The sequence below is a fragment of the Cupressus sempervirens genome, chromosome 9 (assembly GCF_028749045.1).
Source record: "Cupressus sempervirens isolate cs-2001-9-10 chromosome 9, ASM2874904v1, whole genome shotgun sequence".
In the NCBI taxonomy this organism is placed as follows: Eukaryota; Viridiplantae; Streptophyta; class Pinopsida; order Cupressales; family Cupressaceae; genus Cupressus; species Cupressus sempervirens.
The window spans coordinates 253838633-253858535 of NC_143126.1; the positions used below are offsets into that span (position 1 = coordinate 253838633).

Below are 19903 nucleotides of genomic sequence, written 5' to 3' on the forward strand. Positions count from 1 at the left end.
TTCCCTGTTTTTTGTAGCTTAAGAAAAATGATCATGCAACGACCTTCCCAATGACCACAAGTACAAAATTTGCCAAGATAGTTCTGCCTACAATTAGCTAGAAAAAAAGCTTGAATCTTCAGCAATATTAAAAAGAATATGATCACTTTAAACAAAAACTAGCTATGTTCTAGAATTTTAAGTGTTAAAGAAACTCAGTATGCATTAAAATCAGTATTACTAGAATGAAACAGTTGCACTTTCAGAAATATGTTAAAGCGTTTACCAGCATTTGGGCTAACAAAATGAGATGAACTCCTACTATACAAAAGAAAAATTCCACAAAAAGCCGTGATATTGTATAGAAGTTATAAGCACATAATTATTATTTCTCCCCTTTCTTAGTGTATTCTTCTAACTATTAATAGTTGGAGAATTTAAAGTCATATAATAAAGTGCTGCTTTTAATTTTGATTATTTTCTACACTTGCCAAGCTTGACAGCTCTCAATATAAGCAGTCACAATAAGTATAACTGTCCTTGCAAGGTGTCAAACTTGCTATCTTCAGCCCCAACTATATTAATCTGTAGCATTTACATGCCACCTACATTGTCAATACAAATCCAACACCACATTCAATAAATATAATAACTTAAAAGTAAGGTAAAAGTAAGGTAAACTTGGGCAGAATTGATATAGATCAGCAACATATAGAATGAAACTTGGGCCCAAGAAAGTGTTAAATCATTCGAAAAAGGAAGTATGTTTTGCATATCACAAACTAGATATTTCCTAGGAAAGAGAATAGATAAGCCCTCTTATTCCTACTGGTGTCGAACTCAATTGAAGCATAGACTGACTAAAATTAAACATTTTTATTTTACATAATCATTTTAGAAAACACACAACACTGAATCATTGTACTAGTCAGGTTGGTCTCATAGCTGTGCTCTAAAGTCTAAGCCACTATGAACCCCACAAAAACTAATTCACATTTCCAGGTATAGCGTGATATTCCAGAGAGTGAATGGTCCAAAAAATGATGCATTATCAAATGGCAAAATTTATTTAGATATATACACTTGTTTTGTACATGAACCACATCAAAGAATGCATAAACACTAGCCTTCCAAAATAACTCTGGAAGTCGTTACTCTTGGTAAACTCGCACTCAACGAATCACTTGCTGTTGCCAACCCCTGTAGCAAGTTAAGTACTTCAACTGTATCATCGAGGTAGTATTTAGCCTTGCTTGGTTTTTGGCCAACAGTGCAAGCAAAAACCTCCCTTTTTGATGATTTAGGAAAAGATGCCATTGTACTATCGATAATCTCAAACATGTCTTCATCTGAACGATCATCTCCAATACACAGTATAAAATCAGGAGGACTCCCCTGGCTAGCCATTGATGTTAAAAGCTTCTCAACTGCAACACCTTTACTCACTCCCTGCAGATTTAAAGTCTTAACAATTTTACAGACTGCCTAACCAGTAAATTTAAATGAAAAGCTTAATTTATATTGAGCATATTGACCCAAACAAAGTAAGTTTATTGCTTTATTATGCCTAAACTAATAGGATTATGCTACAATACCTGTGGCTTAACTTCCACAATTTGCTGCCCACTCTTAACAACAACTGGTTCATTTGCAAGAACACTCTCAAGATGATCCAGCAATTCCTTTGCTTGCCAAGAACCAAAATCTGGATCTGCATCCTGGAAATGCCATACAACTGCACTTTCTTTCTCCTCTACAAAGGAACCATCTGTACTTTCTGTGTATAACTTGAAAATTGGTCCCACAACCGCTTTCCATCCATAATCCATGACTTGCACACAAGTTTCCCATTCTTCCTCCATCTTCCACCTACCCCAAAACAGGCATGGTTAAATCAAAGCAGAAATGTTTAAAATAGAAATTGAGAATGCTAAATAAGCTCAATTTAGTTGCTTGCAGAAATACATTCAAAGGCAAAGAAATCTGCTATATTTTACTTCGTGAAGAGCATGAATTTTCAGTTATCTTACCTGAAGAAATACCCATGCTCTGCAGCAATACCAAGCTTTTTACACGGCGAGAACCATTCATTCAGAGTTTTTCGTCCCCGTCCACTCACAATAAAGACCACATTCTTAGGATCATTGCTAAGGGTGTTTAAGACTGTCAGGACTTCTGTGCTTGGGGTCTTGATTATTGATGTTTGAGGCATCATGGTGCCATCATAATCCAAAAGAATTGCTCGACTATTGCTTTTTTTATAAGCCCAGACAATATGCTCAGTGGCAAGCTTACGAAAATTATGATCAAGACTGACAATTCTGAATCTCAATCCAAACCCTAGCCCATAGCATCTTTTCCTTGAGTTCTCTTTGCAGGTCCTTTGCAAGTCTCCTATACAGCTCTGAGCCCAAAAAGCTACATCATGAGTGCTAACATATCTAAAATGTTTTTCATGTCTCATTTGCTTCTCAGCATCTGGCATTGTAATGGCAGTATTCATAGCTTCCGCTAAAGCTTCAATATTCCATGGATTTACACGAATAGCTCCACTTAACGAGGGTGAACAACCAATGAATTCAGACACTACCAGCATACTTCTCTTGGGAGCATCAGATGGCAGTCCAAAGCTGGCATCCAGTTCTGAAGTGCCTTGCCGACAAACTATGTATTCATATGGAATGAGATTCATACCATCTCGAACCGCTGCTACAACACAACATTCAGCAATAGTGTAAAATGCAATCCTTTCATATAAAGGAACATATCTTGCCACCAATTCTACAGGCTGGTACCCATCTTTCCCATAGATCTCATTTATCCTTTGAGCAGTAAACAATGTCTCTGTCTGTACCTCAGTAACATCCTTACCTCGTCCACGTGCAGGATTAAGAATTTGCACCAAAACTACTTTACCAACTAAATCTTCATGCTCCTTCAGAAGCTGTTCCATCGCCAGAAGCTTCAAGCTAATGCCCTTAAAAATATCCACATCATCAACCCCAAGCAGCACAATTTTGCCATCATATTTTGCTTTTAGCTCACCTATACGCCATGCTGTATCGGCAAGCCGCAAAACAGCTTCAAGCTGACTCATGTGTATTCCCACGGGCATAATTTTAATCCCCACAGTACGCCCATAATACTCTAAACCTATATATCCTCTTTTTGACTCATAGTCCAATCCCAACATTCTGCTACAGCAAGATAGAAAGTGCCTCGCATAATCAAATGTATGAAATCCAATTAAATCAGAATTGAGCAGACCCCTAAGAATTTCCTCCCTGACGGGTAGAGTGCGGTAAATTTCAGATGATGGAAAAGGACTGTGAAGGAAAAATCCTATCTTCATCTTATTGAACCTATTTCTGAGAAATGTTGGAAGAAGCATCAAATGGTAATCATGAATCCAAACAGAATCCTCATCGGGACTAAAGACCTCCATGACCTTGTCAGCAAAGATCTTATTCACAGACACATACGCCTGCCACAAGGAACGGTCAAAACGGCCACCGTGATCAGGTGTCATTGGCAACATGTAATGAAACAATGGCCACAGTTGCTGCTTGCAGAAACCATGGTAGTACCTCCTCTTGAGATCACCGTTGAAAAAGGCAGGGACACAATTGAAGCTCCCAAGCAAAGTAACAGCCACCACATCCTGCTCTTTGGGATCAATTTCCACATTGAGGCAACCCACATAAACAACCTCCACATCCTCTCCCAGTCCATCCTTGACCTGAAGCAACAAAGAATCCTTGTCCCACCCAAATGACCACCCAAGATTGTCAGGCTTCCTTACCGCAGTCAAAGGCAATATATTTGCCACAATGATAATCCTCTCCACACCACCACCACCACTAGACGGTGATGGTGCATCACCTACCGTTTTAAGGCCTTTCTTGGACCCAGACGGTGAAGGATCATTGCTTAAATCCAATAAATCAACAAAGGATTTTGACACCATTTTGAATCTCAGACTTCACCCAATAAACTCATTCGCTCATACTCTTCTCTACAAAAATTTCATAAAACCGCCGTCAAAATCCGATACAAATTCATCTCATAAGCTAGATAAAAACATATGATTTCGACACACTATTGATTCTCTGCACTTCCATCTGTTTAAAAGATTTCCATATCACAAGCAATAAGATCTGGATATGTCATGGCACCGCCAATAACCTCACACGACCATTCCATGATTAACAACAATAGGACCAGTACCCAATACAAAATCTCATCCGTTCAGTCCATCCTCAAACATAATTATCAGAAAAGCATGGAACCCAAATTGAAATTTTGAACAAAATGTTTATAGATAATCGAGAGACTGCACTTACCTCATCAATCCAAATTAGTCTCGTCTTTCTTGTTTGCCTCATTCAAGCCATGCATGTAACTAATTATGGTCTGAATTTCTTCTGCCCTTCTCCAGCCCCTAAAAATAGTTCTTTGATTCCACAAATTTCGCTGCCCTGCTTATAGCCCTTCCTGTGCATTTTTCATTCAATACCAGATCAACATAGGCATATTAAACTTTTTGCCCCTCAAATCTTCTTGGTCTTGGTCTGTTTGATTTTGGGGGTATTTTCCTCGCGATTACCATTCCACTATCCTCATCCTCATCCGCATCCGCATCCGCTACTGTTTATACTACCAAATTGAATTCGACGAGATAATAATAATATAATATTTTATGGTCTACCCTCCGACCACAAAAAGTTCAACAAACAAATGCTTCATTTTAAAGTTTATCATTTTCACAACTTGTTTGGTTGGGCTCTTATTTGTTTGTTTAAATAGATTTTTTCTTGGCAGACTTGTGCGTTTCTATAATTTTTATATCCCTTTTCTTCCAAAAAGGTTTAGAAGGCTGTTATCAGGTTTGATAGTTAAAAGCTTAACCCGCTTTATTTATTGAAAAACAATTTATATTTGAATATTAAAATAGTGTACATAATAATTAAAGAAAATTGTTTAAAGTTTAAATGTTGAGCTGTAGTTGACTCTTCATAAGTTTAAAGATCATAGATGTTTAAGTCGACAATCTTTTATTTTAGAGCTTATCTATAGGCAGAGAATTGTGTTATTTTTGTAAATATTTTCAGAATTTGAGTAGATGTATGTATTTTAATAAATATTAAAATTTTAATTTAATAATTTTTTCTAATTTTAATTTAATAATTTTTTTCTATATTTTTAGTATTGATTCAAGTTAGTTTTGTAATTTGTATGTATGAGTTTTAATTTTCAACTTTTAAGTATGATTGTAGGCATAAGTTAATTTATAAATTGTTATGTTTTAATTTTAATGTTAAAACTTTCAAATTATGTATTTAGTCAAAGTGTAAAAATACTATCTATTATTTGATTTGCATCTATTTAGTATGCATTTTGTTTCATGTGTAATCTATCAACTTTCAAAATCTTGCATTTTAGCATCTCAACTATAATAAGATTACAAAGGGATTAGTGTCAAGATTTGGGAGCTTTCCAAATATTCTTGTTTTCGTCACCTATACACTCCTTGAAACCTCAATTGCATGATAGGCACACTGAATTACCATTTGCACAAGATTCTAGAATCCAAATGGCATATATTAAAATTTAACAAATGTTAAATGATATATCATTTAGGGTAGCCTTAACATCAATTACATGTTGTTTAATGTTTTCTCTATCAAATTGTTGGCTTGATATTATAAGGGCTCACTAGAAGGAAAAGATTCTCACTTCGTACCAATCAAAAATGTTCTTTAATATCTTTATTTTGTTATAAATCTAAACATTCAAATGCATCTTTGTTTATAAGTGTATTAATTAGCAAGCCCAATTATGAGAATCAAAGTTTATTTACACATTCATGGATCCAATCCAAGTCATTTGTAATTAGCATATTTGACCTAGCAAAATTATGAGATTGCTCAAGTTTAAATTGTGGCTTTACATTTTCAATGTTAGGAACACCAATGGACTCAAGCTTCCAAAATACTTGCAAAACCAAAATACATATTTCACAAGAGTGAAAAAAGAAAAGTATTCAAAGTTATACAGTCTTCTGGATTTGACTGTGTAAATGATTTTTGCATCAATGTTATGGATCACACTATGCGATCCATTATCAGGATGAGAAGTGATGGAGGAGATATTGCTGGATCATAGCTCTTCTCATCCTGATGATGGATAAGAGGGTGTGACCTAAAATGTTGATGCAAAAAATGTTTACACAATTAAATCAAGAAAACTATATTGTTGGAAATCTTTTAGAATAACTGAGAGGGGGAGTGAATCAATTATTCAAGGTCCAGATGTACAAAATAAAACTTTTCATAATTCAGTGAACCCATTTAACATTTTTAACCATGCATGCATTCATTGAGTGTTAACCAAAACTAATATGTTACTATAATATTAACATGCAGAAGTATAAAGCATAAAACATAACACATACATCAGTACACTTGACACAATGATTTAACGTGGAAACCCACTTTGGGAAAAACCACTAGTAACATGCTACTCCTTTTTCACTCTTCTAAAGTGATGCCCTATTAAAGGCCAACCCTGTTAAAGGTTACAACACACACTGTTAAATGTGACTTGGTTAAGGGATTTCAATCACCTTGTTAAAAGTGAGCCTTGTTAGAGAACTTTAGGCCATTCACTTGGAATGCCACCCTGTTAAAGGATTTTCCAATGACTATTAGGTCAACCTTTCTTCAAAGGATTTACCCTAATCTGATACAATTGTTAGAAAGTAATAGTAGAGCTTTGATCTAATACAACTTACAACCTTACTTGTAGAGTATAGATCACTATTCAATCCTCAACTCTACTTGGCTTCCAATCTTTGTAGCTCTGACAACTTGTTCACCCTTCAAGCATTCATCCTCTTTAAGCCTTCTTGCTTAGCTTTCCATTGCAAACTTCTTCTCTTGGGTCACTTGATGAAGCAAACCCTCTTCCTTCTCCTTGTCAAATATTTCACATCCAAAACTCTCTAAACTCTTTGCTTCCTGACTAGACATCCCTACATATAGGAAATTAGAGCTCTTTTCTCACTCATTATCCATCTCAAAAATTAGGGTTTTTGATGGATTAGGTAGGATAGAATGTATCTACCCCACATCTTATCTTTTCTAGAAACTTCTCCTAGAATCCATTTGAATTTGCCTCCAAAATGGTTTACATAAGATTATGTGCCTCCAGCTCATCAATCTTATCTTCGTCCTGATTTGCAAGTAGATAAGGCAGTCATTTTTAAGTTACTTTAAATTTCAAAAAATAGAAAGAGTGGCCCTTTTCTTTGTTAACAGATGACGTCTCTCAAAAAGAATTTTAAATAATTGAAAATAGCAAGCCAGTTTGCTATGTCAACAACCAACTACTGCTTTCAAAGCAAAAGTAAGAGGCTAGTTAACTAGATATGACAAATCCATTGTTCTTGTAAATGTTGCATATGTGACCATTATCTTTTCTAATTGGAAAATCTCCTCAAATGTAAATTTCTCTTCTAACTAGCTTAAATCTCCACTCAGCGGTTTTCCTCTTCTGTCACATGTCTTTTGTTATCATTTTTAATCATTATTACAATTATCTATGTCATCAAAAAAAGTGCTTGTCAATTCCATCAGTAATCTTAGAAGTATGAACCTTGTCAATTATAGCTCATCCAAGATTCTCAAGTGCTAACTGTCAACTCAGATCCAGAGAAATAAGAAAAACCGTACAAGTGGCACTTCATCGTTCAAAAAACAAGCAAGCATTGGCATAGTTTAAAGATGTGACTAATTATTATATATGGAGTAGTTTTACCTTAGGATGTGACAATCTAATTGAACATTTATATATTGGACAAGAGCTCACTTGTATATGAGCATTACAAGAAAATGTGCAGGAATTTTGCCAGAAGGTAATTATAAATGATCTCCTGGCCCAACCCGATCATACAAAAACCTATAAAAATCATAGCTACAGAAAATAGATCAGTTAAAAATCAGCCCATTGACCTAAGCATTGCAATAAAAGGTACTGTTGCTAATAATTTCATCAGAAAGAATAATAAAACTTTTCCACACCTATCATTAGGAATCTTTCTGTTAGGCAGAATGAAAAGACTACATGTTATGCAACCTATTGCATAAAACACTTAGATAATCTTTGGAATATGACAACTCTGGTCCCACATACCACCATCAAGAATAAGTTATTATTTTTAGATATCAATATATATGATCGTTCTCCAAAGTTAAGCAAGTGGACTCGTCCTTCATGAATTTGAATATACCCTGTAATATTAATTTCTAAATGTGAGGCATCTGTAAACCTAGATGTTAGGAAATATATAAAGATTAAATGTATAATTACCAGGCCTCCTCAAATGGCTCCAATGTTGAGTCTGTGGAAATGGATAGATCAAATGTGTCAGCATGCTGACATCATACACCTACATGTATTATGTCAGTTGCAATAAACTGCAAAATAAATTACTAGCTGTACAAGACCAAAGCAATCAGTAGTGGCAATGAATAACCTCGAAAACATTTTTGAATCTCATCCATGTGGGCATATTTTTTCTTCTCATTGTCAACAATAACATAGTACAAGTACACAATGGAATATTCTATTTGTGATATAAGCAGAAAGACATCACACCACCTGCATTGTTCTAGGAAGGAAAACTTTGCTGTTGTCCTAAACATGGTTATCACCAACAAGTTGATTAATACAATATAGAGATCGATATAGAGGTGAAAATGTACTTAATCAGCCAACATTAACTACATCCTTGTTGAAAAAGTAAATAATAATGTTCTTCAAATTTCAAAATCAAGAGGGGAATTAAACCAGTAGCGAATAGAATGTGTTTCAAGCTCAATAGGCATGAAACAATTTCTAACTCAGGAGATTCAGATGTTATGTATTTTTCTATAGCTTATGCATTTATTTTTACAGGATTTTCAATTCACATTCTGATGCTAATATAAACATATTTAAACCTTTTTGCATCTGAATAGGTACCAAACAACCGAAAATGGATGTGAAAGCTATCAGATTTTTAACTACACTCATATCTGCCATGCTCCTTACATATGAGAAAAATGAAAGAAATCTGTTGCTATGAAAATTGAATCTAACAACTCTATTTTTATCATGGATACATATCATACAACCCATTTTATATGGCTTAAGATGTTTTTAGGTTTTCAATCCTGATTTCTGTAATGATTAATAAGATATACTAAATTAATAAGAAGATCTAATGATGAGTTATGCTTTGTGCAGAGTTACTGCCATCAGTTCTCTGGGATTCCCCTTCCCTATCATTGAGCTGCCTTTCCATGATGATGAATGCCATCAGCATCATCACTGTGGAAAGCCAGGTCACAAAACTCAGAAGATGAATCCTAGAGAGCTGGTGGTACTAGCTCTAAACAAAGTATAATTAATCATTAGGTTTTTATGTTCATAAAATACTAGTAATTATAACTTCTGCATTTGGTGTCAAATAATCAAATTCTTCTGAGAAAGAATAAAACAAGGAGATTCTCCTTGACTATTTTGACTTCTGAACATTTTGCACATAAGAACTTCTCACTCAAGTTCTGTGCAACAGATTGTTGTTATTGAACTTTTCTACTTTGAGGAAGAATATATGCTTCCCAAACTAAAAGAGAATTCAAGCAACTGCAGGAACTTCTACGAGATGAGGCAACTTTCATCCTCATCCGACATTAAGTAAAAATGATTCCCATAACTCTATTGGGTATCGGTTGAACAGTAATGGGTTACGAGATAGGTTAAAGAAAATGGAACCTGTTTCCCTGTTTTTTGTAGCTTAAGAAAAATGATCATGCAACGACCTTCCCAATGACCACAAGTACAAAATTTGCCAAGATAGTTCTGCCTACAATTAGCTAGAAAAAAAGCTTGAATCTTCAGCAATATTAAAAAGAATATGATCACTTTAAACAAAAACTAGCTATGTTCTAGAATTTTAAGTGTTAAAGAAACTCAGTATGCATTAAAATCAGTATTACTAGAATGAAACAGTTGCACTTTCAGAAATATGTTAAAGCGTTTACCAGCATTTGGGCTAACAAAATGAGATGAACTCCTACTATACAAAAGAAAAATTCCACAAAAAGCCGTGATATTGTATAGAAGTTATAAGCACATAATTATTATTTCTCCCCTTTCTTAGTGTATTCTTCTAACTATTAATAGTTGGAGAATTTAAAGTCATATAATAAAGTGCTGCTTTTAATTTTGATTATTTTCTACACTTGCCAAGCTTGACAGCTCTCAATATAAGCAGTCACAATAAGTATAACTGTCCTTGCAAGGTGTCAAACTTGCTATCTTCAGCCCCAACTATATTAATCTGTAGCATTTACATGCCACCTACATTGTCAATACAAATCCAACACCACATTCAATAAATATAATAACTTAAAAGTAAGGTAAAAGTAAGGTAAACTTGGGCAGAATTGATATAGATCAGCAACATATAGAATGAAACTTGGGCCCAAGAAAGTGTTAAATCATTCGAAAAAGGAAGTATGTTTTGCATATCACAAACTAGATATTTCCTAGGAAAGAGAATAGATAAGCCCTCTTATTCCTACTGGTGTCGAACTCAATTGAAGCATAGACTGACTAAAATTAAACATTTTTATTTTACATAATCATTTTAGAAAACACACAACACTGAATCATTGTACTAGTCAGGTTGGTCTCATAGCTGTGCTCTAAAGTCTAAGCCACTATGAACCCCACAAAAACTAATTCACATTTCCAGGTATAGCGTGATATTCCAGAGAGTGAATGGTCCAAAAAATGATGCATTATCAAATGGCAAAATTTATTTAGATATATACACTTGTTTTGTACATGAACCACATCAAAGAATGCATAAACACTAGCCTTCCAAAATAACTCTGGAAGTCGTTACTCTTGGTAAACTCGCACTCAACGAATCACTTGCTGTTGCCAACCCCTGTAGCAAGTTAAGTACTTCAACTGTATCATCGAGGTAGTATTTAGCCTTGCTTGGTTTTTGGCCAACAGTGCAAGCAAAAACCTCCCTTTTTGATGATTTAGGAAAAGATGCCATTGTACTATCGATAATCTCAAACATGTCTTCATCTGAACGATCATCTCCAATACACAGTATAAAATCAGGAGGACTCCCCTGGCTAGCCATTGATGTTAAAAGCTTCTCAACTGCAACACCTTTACTCACTCCCTGCAGATTTAAAGTCTTAACAATTTTACAGACTGCCTAACCAGTAAATTTAAATGAAAAGCTTAATTTATATTGAGCATATTGACCCAAACAAAGTAAGTTTATTGCTTTATTATGCCTAAACTAATAGGATTATGCTACAATACCTGTGGCTTAACTTCCACAATTTGCTGCCCACTCTTAACAACAACTGGTTCATTTGCAAGAACACTCTCAAGATGATCCAGCAATTCCTTTGCTTGCCAAGAACCAAAATCTGGATCTGCATCCTGGAAATGCCATACAACTGCACTTTCTTTCTCCTCTACAAAGGAACCATCTGTACTTTCTGTGTATAACTTGAAAATTGGTCCCACAACCGCTTTCCATCCATAATCCATGACTTGCACACAAGTTTCCCATTCTTCCTCCATCTTCCACCTACCCCAAAACAGGCATGGTTAAATCAAAGCAGAAATGTTTAAAATAGAAATTGAGAATGCTAAATAAGCTCAATTTAGTTGCTTGCAGAAATACATTCAAAGGCAAAGAAATCTGCTATATTTTACTTCGTGAAGAGCATGAATTTTCAGTTATCTTACCTGAAGAAATACCCATGCTCTGCAGCAATACCAAGCTTTTTACACGGCGAGAACCATTCATTCAGAGTTTTTCGTCCCCGTCCACTCACAATAAAGACCACATTCTTAGGATCATTGCTAAGGGTGTTTAAGACTGTCAGGACTTCTGTGCTTGGGGTCTTGATTATTGATGTTTGAGGCATCATGGTGCCATCATAATCCAAAAGAATTGCTCGACTATTGCTTTTTTTATAAGCCCAGACAATATGCTCAGTGGCAAGCTTACGAAAATTATGATCAAGACTGACAATTCTGAATCTCAATCCAAACCCTAGCCCATAGCATCTTTTCCTTGAGTTCTCTTTGCAGGTCCTTTGCAAGTCTCCTATACAGCTCTGAGCCCAAAAAGCTACATCATGAGTGCTAACATATCTAAAATGTTTTTCATGTCTCATTTGCTTCTCAGCATCTGGCATTGTAATGGCAGTATTCATAGCTTCCGCTAAAGCTTCAATATTCCATGGATTTACACGAATAGCTCCACTTAACGAGGGTGAACAACCAATGAATTCAGACACTACCAGCATACTTCTCTTGGGAGCATCAGATGGCAGTCCAAAGCTGGCATCCAGTTCTGAAGTGCCTTGCCGACAAACTATGTATTCATATGGAATGAGATTCATACCATCTCGAACCGCTGCTACAACACAACATTCAGCAATAGTGTAAAATGCAATCCTTTCATATAAAGGAACATATCTTGCCACCAATTCTACAGGCTGGTACCCATCTTTCCCATAGATCTCATTTATCCTTTGAGCAGTAAACAATGTCTCTGTCTGTACCTCAGTAACATCCTTACCTCGTCCACGTGCAGGATTAAGAATTTGCACCAAAACTACTTTACCAACTAAATCTTCATGCTCCTTCAGAAGCTGTTCCATCGCCAGAAGCTTCAAGCTAATGCCCTTAAAAATATCCACATCATCAACCCCAAGCAGCACAATTTTGCCATCATATTTTGCTTTTAGCTCACCTATACGCCATGCTGTATCGGCAAGCCGCAAAACAGCTTCAAGCTGACTCATGTGTATTCCCACGGGCATAATTTTAATCCCCACAGTACGCCCATAATACTCTAAACCTATATATCCTCTTTTTGACTCATAGTCCAATCCCAACATTCTGCTACAGCAAGATAGAAAGTGCCTCGCATAATCAAATGTATGAAATCCAATTAAATCAGAATTGAGCAGACCCCTAAGAATTTCCTCCCTGACGGGTAGAGTGCGGTAAATTTCAGATGATGGAAAAGGACTGTGAAGGAAAAATCCTATCTTCATCTTATTGAACCTATTTCTGAGAAATGTTGGAAGAAGCATCAAATGGTAATCATGAATCCAAACAGAATCCTCATCGGGACTAAAGACCTCCATGACCTTGTCAGCAAAGATCTTATTCACAGACACATACGCCTGCCACAAGGAACGGTCAAAACGGCCACCGTGATCAGGTGTCATTGGCAACATGTAATGAAACAATGGCCACAGTTGCTGCTTGCAGAAACCATGGTAGTACCTCCTCTTGAGATCACCGTTGAAAAAGGCAGGGACACAATTGAAGCTCCCAAGCAAAGTAACAGCCACCACATCCTGCTCTTTGGGATCAATTTCCACATTGAGGCAACCCACATAAACAACCTCCACATCCTCTCCCAGTCCATCCTTGACCTGAAGCAACAAAGAATCCTTGTCCCACCCAAATGACCACCCAAGATTGTCAGGCTTCCTTACCGCAGTCAAAGGCAATATATTTGCCACAATGATAATCCTCTCCACACCACCACCACCACTAGACGGTGATGGTGCATCACCTACCGTTTTAAGGCCTTTCTTGGACCCAGACGGTGAAGGATCATTGCTTAAATCCAATAAATCAACAAAGGATTTTGACACCATTTTGAATCTCAGACTTCACCCAATAAACTCATTCGCTCATACTCTTCTCTACAAAAATTTCATAAAACCGCCGTCAAAATCCGATACAAATTCATCTCATAAGCTAGATAAAAACATATGATTTCGACACACTATTGATTCTCTGCACTTCCATCTGTTTAAAAGATTTCCATATCACAAGCAATAAGATCTGGATATGTCATGGCACCGCCAATAACCTCACACGACCATTCCATGATTAACAACAATAGGACCAGTACCCAATACAAAATCTCATCCGTTCAGTCCATCCTCAAACATAATTATCAGAAAAGCATGGAACCCAAATTGAAATTTTGAACAAAATGTTTATAGATAATCGAGAGACTGCACTTACCTCATCAATCCAAATTAGTCTCGTCTTTCTTGTTTGCCTCATTCAAGCCATGCATGTAACTAATTATGGTCTGAATTTCTTCTGCCCTTCTCCAGCCCCTAAAAATAGTTCTTTGATTCCACAAATTTCGCTGCCCTGCTTATAGCCCTTCCTGTGCATTTTTCATTCAATACCAGATCAACATAGGCATATTAAACTTTTTGCCCCTCAAATCTTCTTGGTCTTGGTCTGTTTGATTTTGGGGGTATTTTCCTCGCGATTACCATTCCACTATCCTCATCCTCATCCGCATCCGCATCCGCTACTGTTTATACTACCAAATTGAATTCGACGAGATAATAATAATATAATATTTTATGGTCTACCCTCCGACCACAAAAAGTTCAACAAACAAATGCTTCATTTTAAAGTTTATCATTTTCACAACTTGTTTGGTTGGGCTCTTATTTGTTTGTTTAAATAGATTTTTTCTTGGCAGACTTGTGCGTTTCTATAATTTTTATATCCCTTTTCTTCCAAAAAGGTTTAGAAGGCTGTTATCAGGTTTGATAGTTAAAAGCTTAACCCGCTTTATTTATTGAAAAACAATTTATATTTGAATATTAAAATAGTGTACATAATAATTAAAGAAAATTGTTTAAAGTTTAAATGTTGAGCTGTAGTTGACTCTTCATAAGTTTAAAGATCATAGATGTTTAAGTCGACAATCTTTTATTTTAGAGCTTATCTATAGGCAGAGAATTGTGTTATTTTTGTAAATATTTTCAGAATTTGAGTAGATGTATGTATTTTAATAAATATTAAAATTTTAATTTAATAATTTTTTCTAATTTTAATTTAATAATTTTTTTCTATATTTTTAGTATTGATTCAAGTTAGTTTTGTAATTTGTATGTATGAGTTTTAATTTTCAACTTTTAAGTATGATTGTAGGCATAAGTTAATTTATAAATTGTTATGTTTTAATTTTAATGTTAAAACTTTCAAATTATGTATTTAGTCAAAGTGTAAAAATACTATCTATTATTTGATTTGCATCTATTTAGTATGCATTTTGTTTCATGTGTAATCTATCAACTTTCAAAATCTTGCATTTTAGCATCTCAACTATAATAAGATTACAAAGGGATTAGTGTCAAGATTTGGGAGCTTTCCAAATATTCTTGTTTTCGTCACCTATACACTCCTTGAAACCTCAATTGCATGATAGGCACACTGAATTACCATTTGCACAAGATTCTAGAATCCAAATGGCATATATTAAAATTTAACAAATGTTAAATGATATATCATTTAGGGTAGCCTTAACATCAATTACATGTTGTTTAATGTTTTCTCTATCAAATTGTTGGCTTGATATTATAAGGGCTCACTAGAAGGAAAAGATTCTCACTTCGTACCAATCAAAAATGTTCTTTAATATCTTTATTTTGTTATAAATCTAAACATTCAAATGCATCTTTGTTTATAAGTGTATTAATTAGCAAGCCCAATTATGAGAATCAAAGTTTATTTACACATTCATGGATCCAATCCAAGTCATTTGTAATTAGCATATTTGACCTAGCAAAATTATGAGATTGCTCAAGTTTAAATTGTGGCTTTACATTTTCAATGTTAGGAACACCAATGGACTCAAGCTTCCAAAATACTTGCAAAACCAAAATACATATTTCACAAGAGTGAAAAAAGAAAAGTATTCAAAGTTATACAGTCTTCTGGATTTGACTGTGTAAATGATTTTTGCATCAATGTTATGGATCACACTATGCGATCCATTATCAGGATGAGAAGTGATGGAGGAGATATTGCTGGATCATAGCTCTTCTCATCCTGATGATGGATAAGAGGGTGTGACCTAAAATGTTGATGCAAAAAATGTTTACACAATTAAATCAAGAAAACTATATTGTTGGAAATCTTTTAGAATAACTGAGAGGGGGAGTGAATCAATTATTCAAGGTCCAGATGTACAAAATAAAACTTTTCATAATTCAGTGAACCCATTTAACATTTTTAACCATGCATGCATTCATTGAGTGTTAACCAAAACTAATATGTTACTATAATATTAACATGCAGAAGTATAAAGCATAAAACATAACACATACATCAGTACACTTGACACAATGATTTAACGTGGAAACCCACTTTGGGAAAAACCACTAGTAACATGCTACTCCTTTTTCACTCTTCTAAAGTGATGCCCTATTAAAGGCCAACCCTGTTAAAGGTTACAACACACACTGTTAAATGTGACTTGGTTAAGGGATTTCAATCACCTTGTTAAAAGTGAGCCTTGTTAGAGAACTTTAGGCCATTCACTTGGAATGCCACCCTGTTAAAGGATTTTCCAATGACTATTAGGTCAACCTTTCTTCAAAGGATTTACCCTAATCTGATACAATTGTTAGAAAGTAATAGTAGAGCTTTGATCTAATACAACTTACAACCTTACTTGTAGAGTATAGATCACTATTCAATCCTCAACTCTACTTGGCTTCCAATCTTTGTAGCTCTGACAACTTGTTCACCCTTCAAGCATTCATCCTCTTTAAGCCTTCTTGCTTAGCTTTCCATTGCAAACTTCTTCTCTTGGGTCACTTGATGAAGCAAACCCTCTTCCTTCTCCTTGTCAAATATTTCACATCCAAAACTCTCTAAACTCTTTGCTTCCTGACTAGACATCCCTACATATAGGAAATTAGAGCTCTTTTCTCACTCATTATCCATCTCAAAAATTAGGGTTTTTGATGGATTAGGTAGGATAGAATGTATCTACCCCACATCTTATCTTTTCTAGAAACTTCTCCTAGAATCCATTTGAATTTGCCTCCAAAATGGTTTACATAAGATTATGTGCCTCCAGCTCATCAATCTTATCTTCGTCCTGATTTGCAAATGGGGTTGCAAGCTTTGGGTTTAATTGTGGAGGAAACTCCGTAGTTAAGCGCGCTCAGGCTGGAGTAGTACTGGGATGGGTGACCTCCCGGGAAGTCCCGGTGCTTCACCCCTATGAGCATCACCTAGATCCAATGAGTGCTAAGTGTTCTATTTATTCTCATGAGAGATGGATTCATGTTGAATCACTACTCATGAAACATGGGTCATCGAGTTTGACTCAAAATCACACAGTTAAATCCTGATATTCACATCACAATTTGACTAGCTGTGGAAATCATGTCCTACTTATCAAGAAAAATATTGCTTGCTTTTTGGCATATTTATGATGAAAAACTCCTTGAGTATTTTTTCAAACAAGGTATCAATGAAAATCTCAAGGTTGTTTGATGTGATGGGATCCCCATTATCTCTAGTGGGCTTGGTCTCAAGCCTCCAATAATATATACACTCCAATCAATAAAAAGAATCACTTGCATATAGACTTCACCACCAACATTTAGATCAAGCCACAGAAAATAAAATTTGTCACCTAATTTGATGTTTACTTCAATTTAGGCAAATAGGAATTTTGAAAAAATATGAATGTTAATAAAAATATTGTACCACAACTATAAGAGTACAGGTCTACAAAAAAACAAGGTACACACTAAGAAAAAGACCTATTTTTTGCCCAAATATTCACCAAGAAATAAACAAATGAACTAAAAAAATTGATGTAATAATTATGTAGGAATGGTATAGATTGTACAAATCATACCAAGGAGAAAGAAAAATTTTGTGGCCTTTGAAAAAAGTTCCCAAAAATGACAAAATAACAATCATCCAAGGGTTTTGGCTCTTCAATAAATAATCACAGACTTAGATTTGGCTCAAACAACTCAGAACGATCAAATACCTCCTAGAATCAACAACTAGACCATCTTCAAAAATTTAAAAGTTTGGCAAAAATGGTCATATTTGGATGAGGCACTTATGACTTTCTTCAACATCCTAAACTTAATGGTAAGCTCAAATTCCCTTTGATGGTAGCCAAAATCAACCTAAAATGATAATCTCTATTTTATAAATTGCTCAATTCTTAATAATGTAAGGGTTTTATAAGTTCATAGCTTTGATACCATGTTGGAATGATAATGTACTTATAATGAAGGTGTAGATTTCAAAGGATCTACCAAAGATGTTTTCCACAAGAAAATGTTGCAACATGAGCTTGCATGAGCAATTTGATTTGAATTTTTATTCAAAATTCAATATCAATGAGATATAATTAATATGTTACAATGTACAGGAACCTTCCGTTGACACAAAAGTTAAATGCCAAAAGAAAATAACAAATTCCTTTGTGTATAAAAGTAAATAATAAGACATGACCCCATTATTAGCTAGCTTATAAATAATGATATAGGAACAATATTAAATAAAAAGTGAAATAAAGGAATTGTTGGTAGTGGGCTAGCATCCCTCATAGGATTTGTGACATGGCTTAGCTGCCTCTTATGGTTCTACAAGCCTATTGGTTGTATCGGGCATTGACAGGTTGATCTTTTGATGCAACGACAACCGTAACCTTTCTAACAATTGGTATCAAAGCTTGGTCACAGGTTCAAATCTCACAGGCCACAATGAGTGATGTTGGGAGGAGGATTGTTGGCAATGGTCCAACATCCCTTGTAGGATTTGCAACATGGCTTAACTACCTCCTATGGTTCTATAAGACTATTGGTTGTATTGAGCATTGAAAGGTCAATCTTTTGGTGCAACGACAACCCTGGCCTTTCTAACAAGAACTTTATGACATCTAACTAATGAAAGCTAATTATCTAGTATGTCTAAGTAAACTTAACATTTGAATTATGCCCCCTTCACTACGAACAAATGTACAAGATCTTATTAGGACATTGGGTAATGTCTTGCCAAGGAACCCTTAGAATATAGGGCAATACATATAGTACAAAGAAATCTTATTTTACAATTACATAAATGATAACATATAAGTGCATACACATGAAATACATTTCTTAGCAAGAAAGAAACAATATAATGATTGTTAAATTATTGTGCACAAGTGGAAGTATTTCAAACACTTCTAATAGTTCCATGAAAAACCCAAAATGCTTCATGGAAATAGATGTACACATGTTCCGCATAACTCCTTGTGAGATCTTAGACAATGCCTAACAAGCTATAGAAGACCAAAATGATCAATATCTCATAGCTTAGGCTGAGGAGACTATGTCCATCCTTAGAGACCAACTAGACAAGGGCTATTTTAAAATGCCAAATGAAATGTGAACTTGTAAAGATCAAATATGGACTATAAAAATATCAAAAGAATCATGACAATAAAGGGTACCAAAACCCTAACTGATTTACGCTCAAACCCAAGGCAACTAAAATTTGTCATGAATATGCACAAGTATAGAAGATAAATGTGCAACAAAAATGAACAAGCACATAGGAGAAATGGATGAATGCACAAGAGTGAAAGAAATTTTTGTAGGAATTCTAAAACATAAAGAATTACTGAAAATAAAGTACTAACTCCAATGTAGAACCAAATACAAATAACCTTCACACTAGGGAGTATTAGATACCCAAAATCAAAGCCAAATTCACTTGATAAGAATAATGTGCAAAAGAAAATATACTAGCATACAAAGCATGATAACATAAGAGTGCAATCATAGAAAGGGAATGCACAAGGATAAAGAAGTGCACATCATGCTTGATATTGTGTTGCTAAATATAATCATCCATGTATACAATATTCTGTAATAGTGATATTTCATGCAAACTAACCATGTGGACCCTTAGGTCCACCTCACTATTCTTGTAGTGATAATCACATGGGCTGAGAAAAAATAATGCATACATA

At 35.0% G+C, this 19903-nt stretch overlaps 2 protein-coding genes across 4 annotated transcripts; both read right to left on the bottom strand.

Moving 5' to 3' along the window:
- Nucleotides 1-836: 836 nt before the first annotated feature.
- On the bottom strand, nt 837-4602 carry LOC149538411 (alpha,alpha-trehalose-phosphate synthase [UDP-forming] 6-like). 2 transcript variants are annotated; one of them, XM_089799721.1, is made up of 4 exons: nt 4323-4602; nt 2010-3987; nt 1575-1848; nt 837-1428 (listed from the first exon to the last, which is right to left on the bottom strand). In XM_089799721.1, the coding sequence occupies exons 2-4, from the start codon at nt 3944-3946 to the stop codon at nt 1102-1104; spliced, it is 2538 nt and encodes an 845-aa protein (XP_089655847.1). In that variant the 5' UTR covers nt 3947-3987; nt 4323-4602; the 3' UTR covers nt 837-1101. The 2 variants fall into 2 exon arrangements, with proteins under 2 accessions (XP_089655847.1, XP_089655846.1); XM_089799720.1 differs by having other exon boundaries at nt 2010-3994.
- Nucleotides 4603-10638: 6036 nt separating this feature from the next.
- On the bottom strand, nt 10639-14404 carry LOC149538412 (alpha,alpha-trehalose-phosphate synthase [UDP-forming] 6-like). Of its 2 annotated transcripts, none has more exons than XM_089799723.1 (4): nt 14125-14404; nt 11812-13789; nt 11377-11650; nt 10639-11230 (listed from the first exon to the last, which is right to left on the bottom strand). In XM_089799723.1, the coding sequence occupies exons 2-4, from the start codon at nt 13746-13748 to the stop codon at nt 10904-10906; spliced, it is 2538 nt and encodes an 845-aa protein (XP_089655849.1). In that variant the 5' UTR covers nt 13749-13789; nt 14125-14404; the 3' UTR covers nt 10639-10903. The 2 variants fall into 2 exon arrangements, with proteins under 2 accessions (XP_089655849.1, XP_089655848.1); XM_089799722.1 differs by having other exon boundaries at nt 11812-13796.
- Between the last annotated feature and the right edge of the window lie 5499 nt (nt 14405-19903).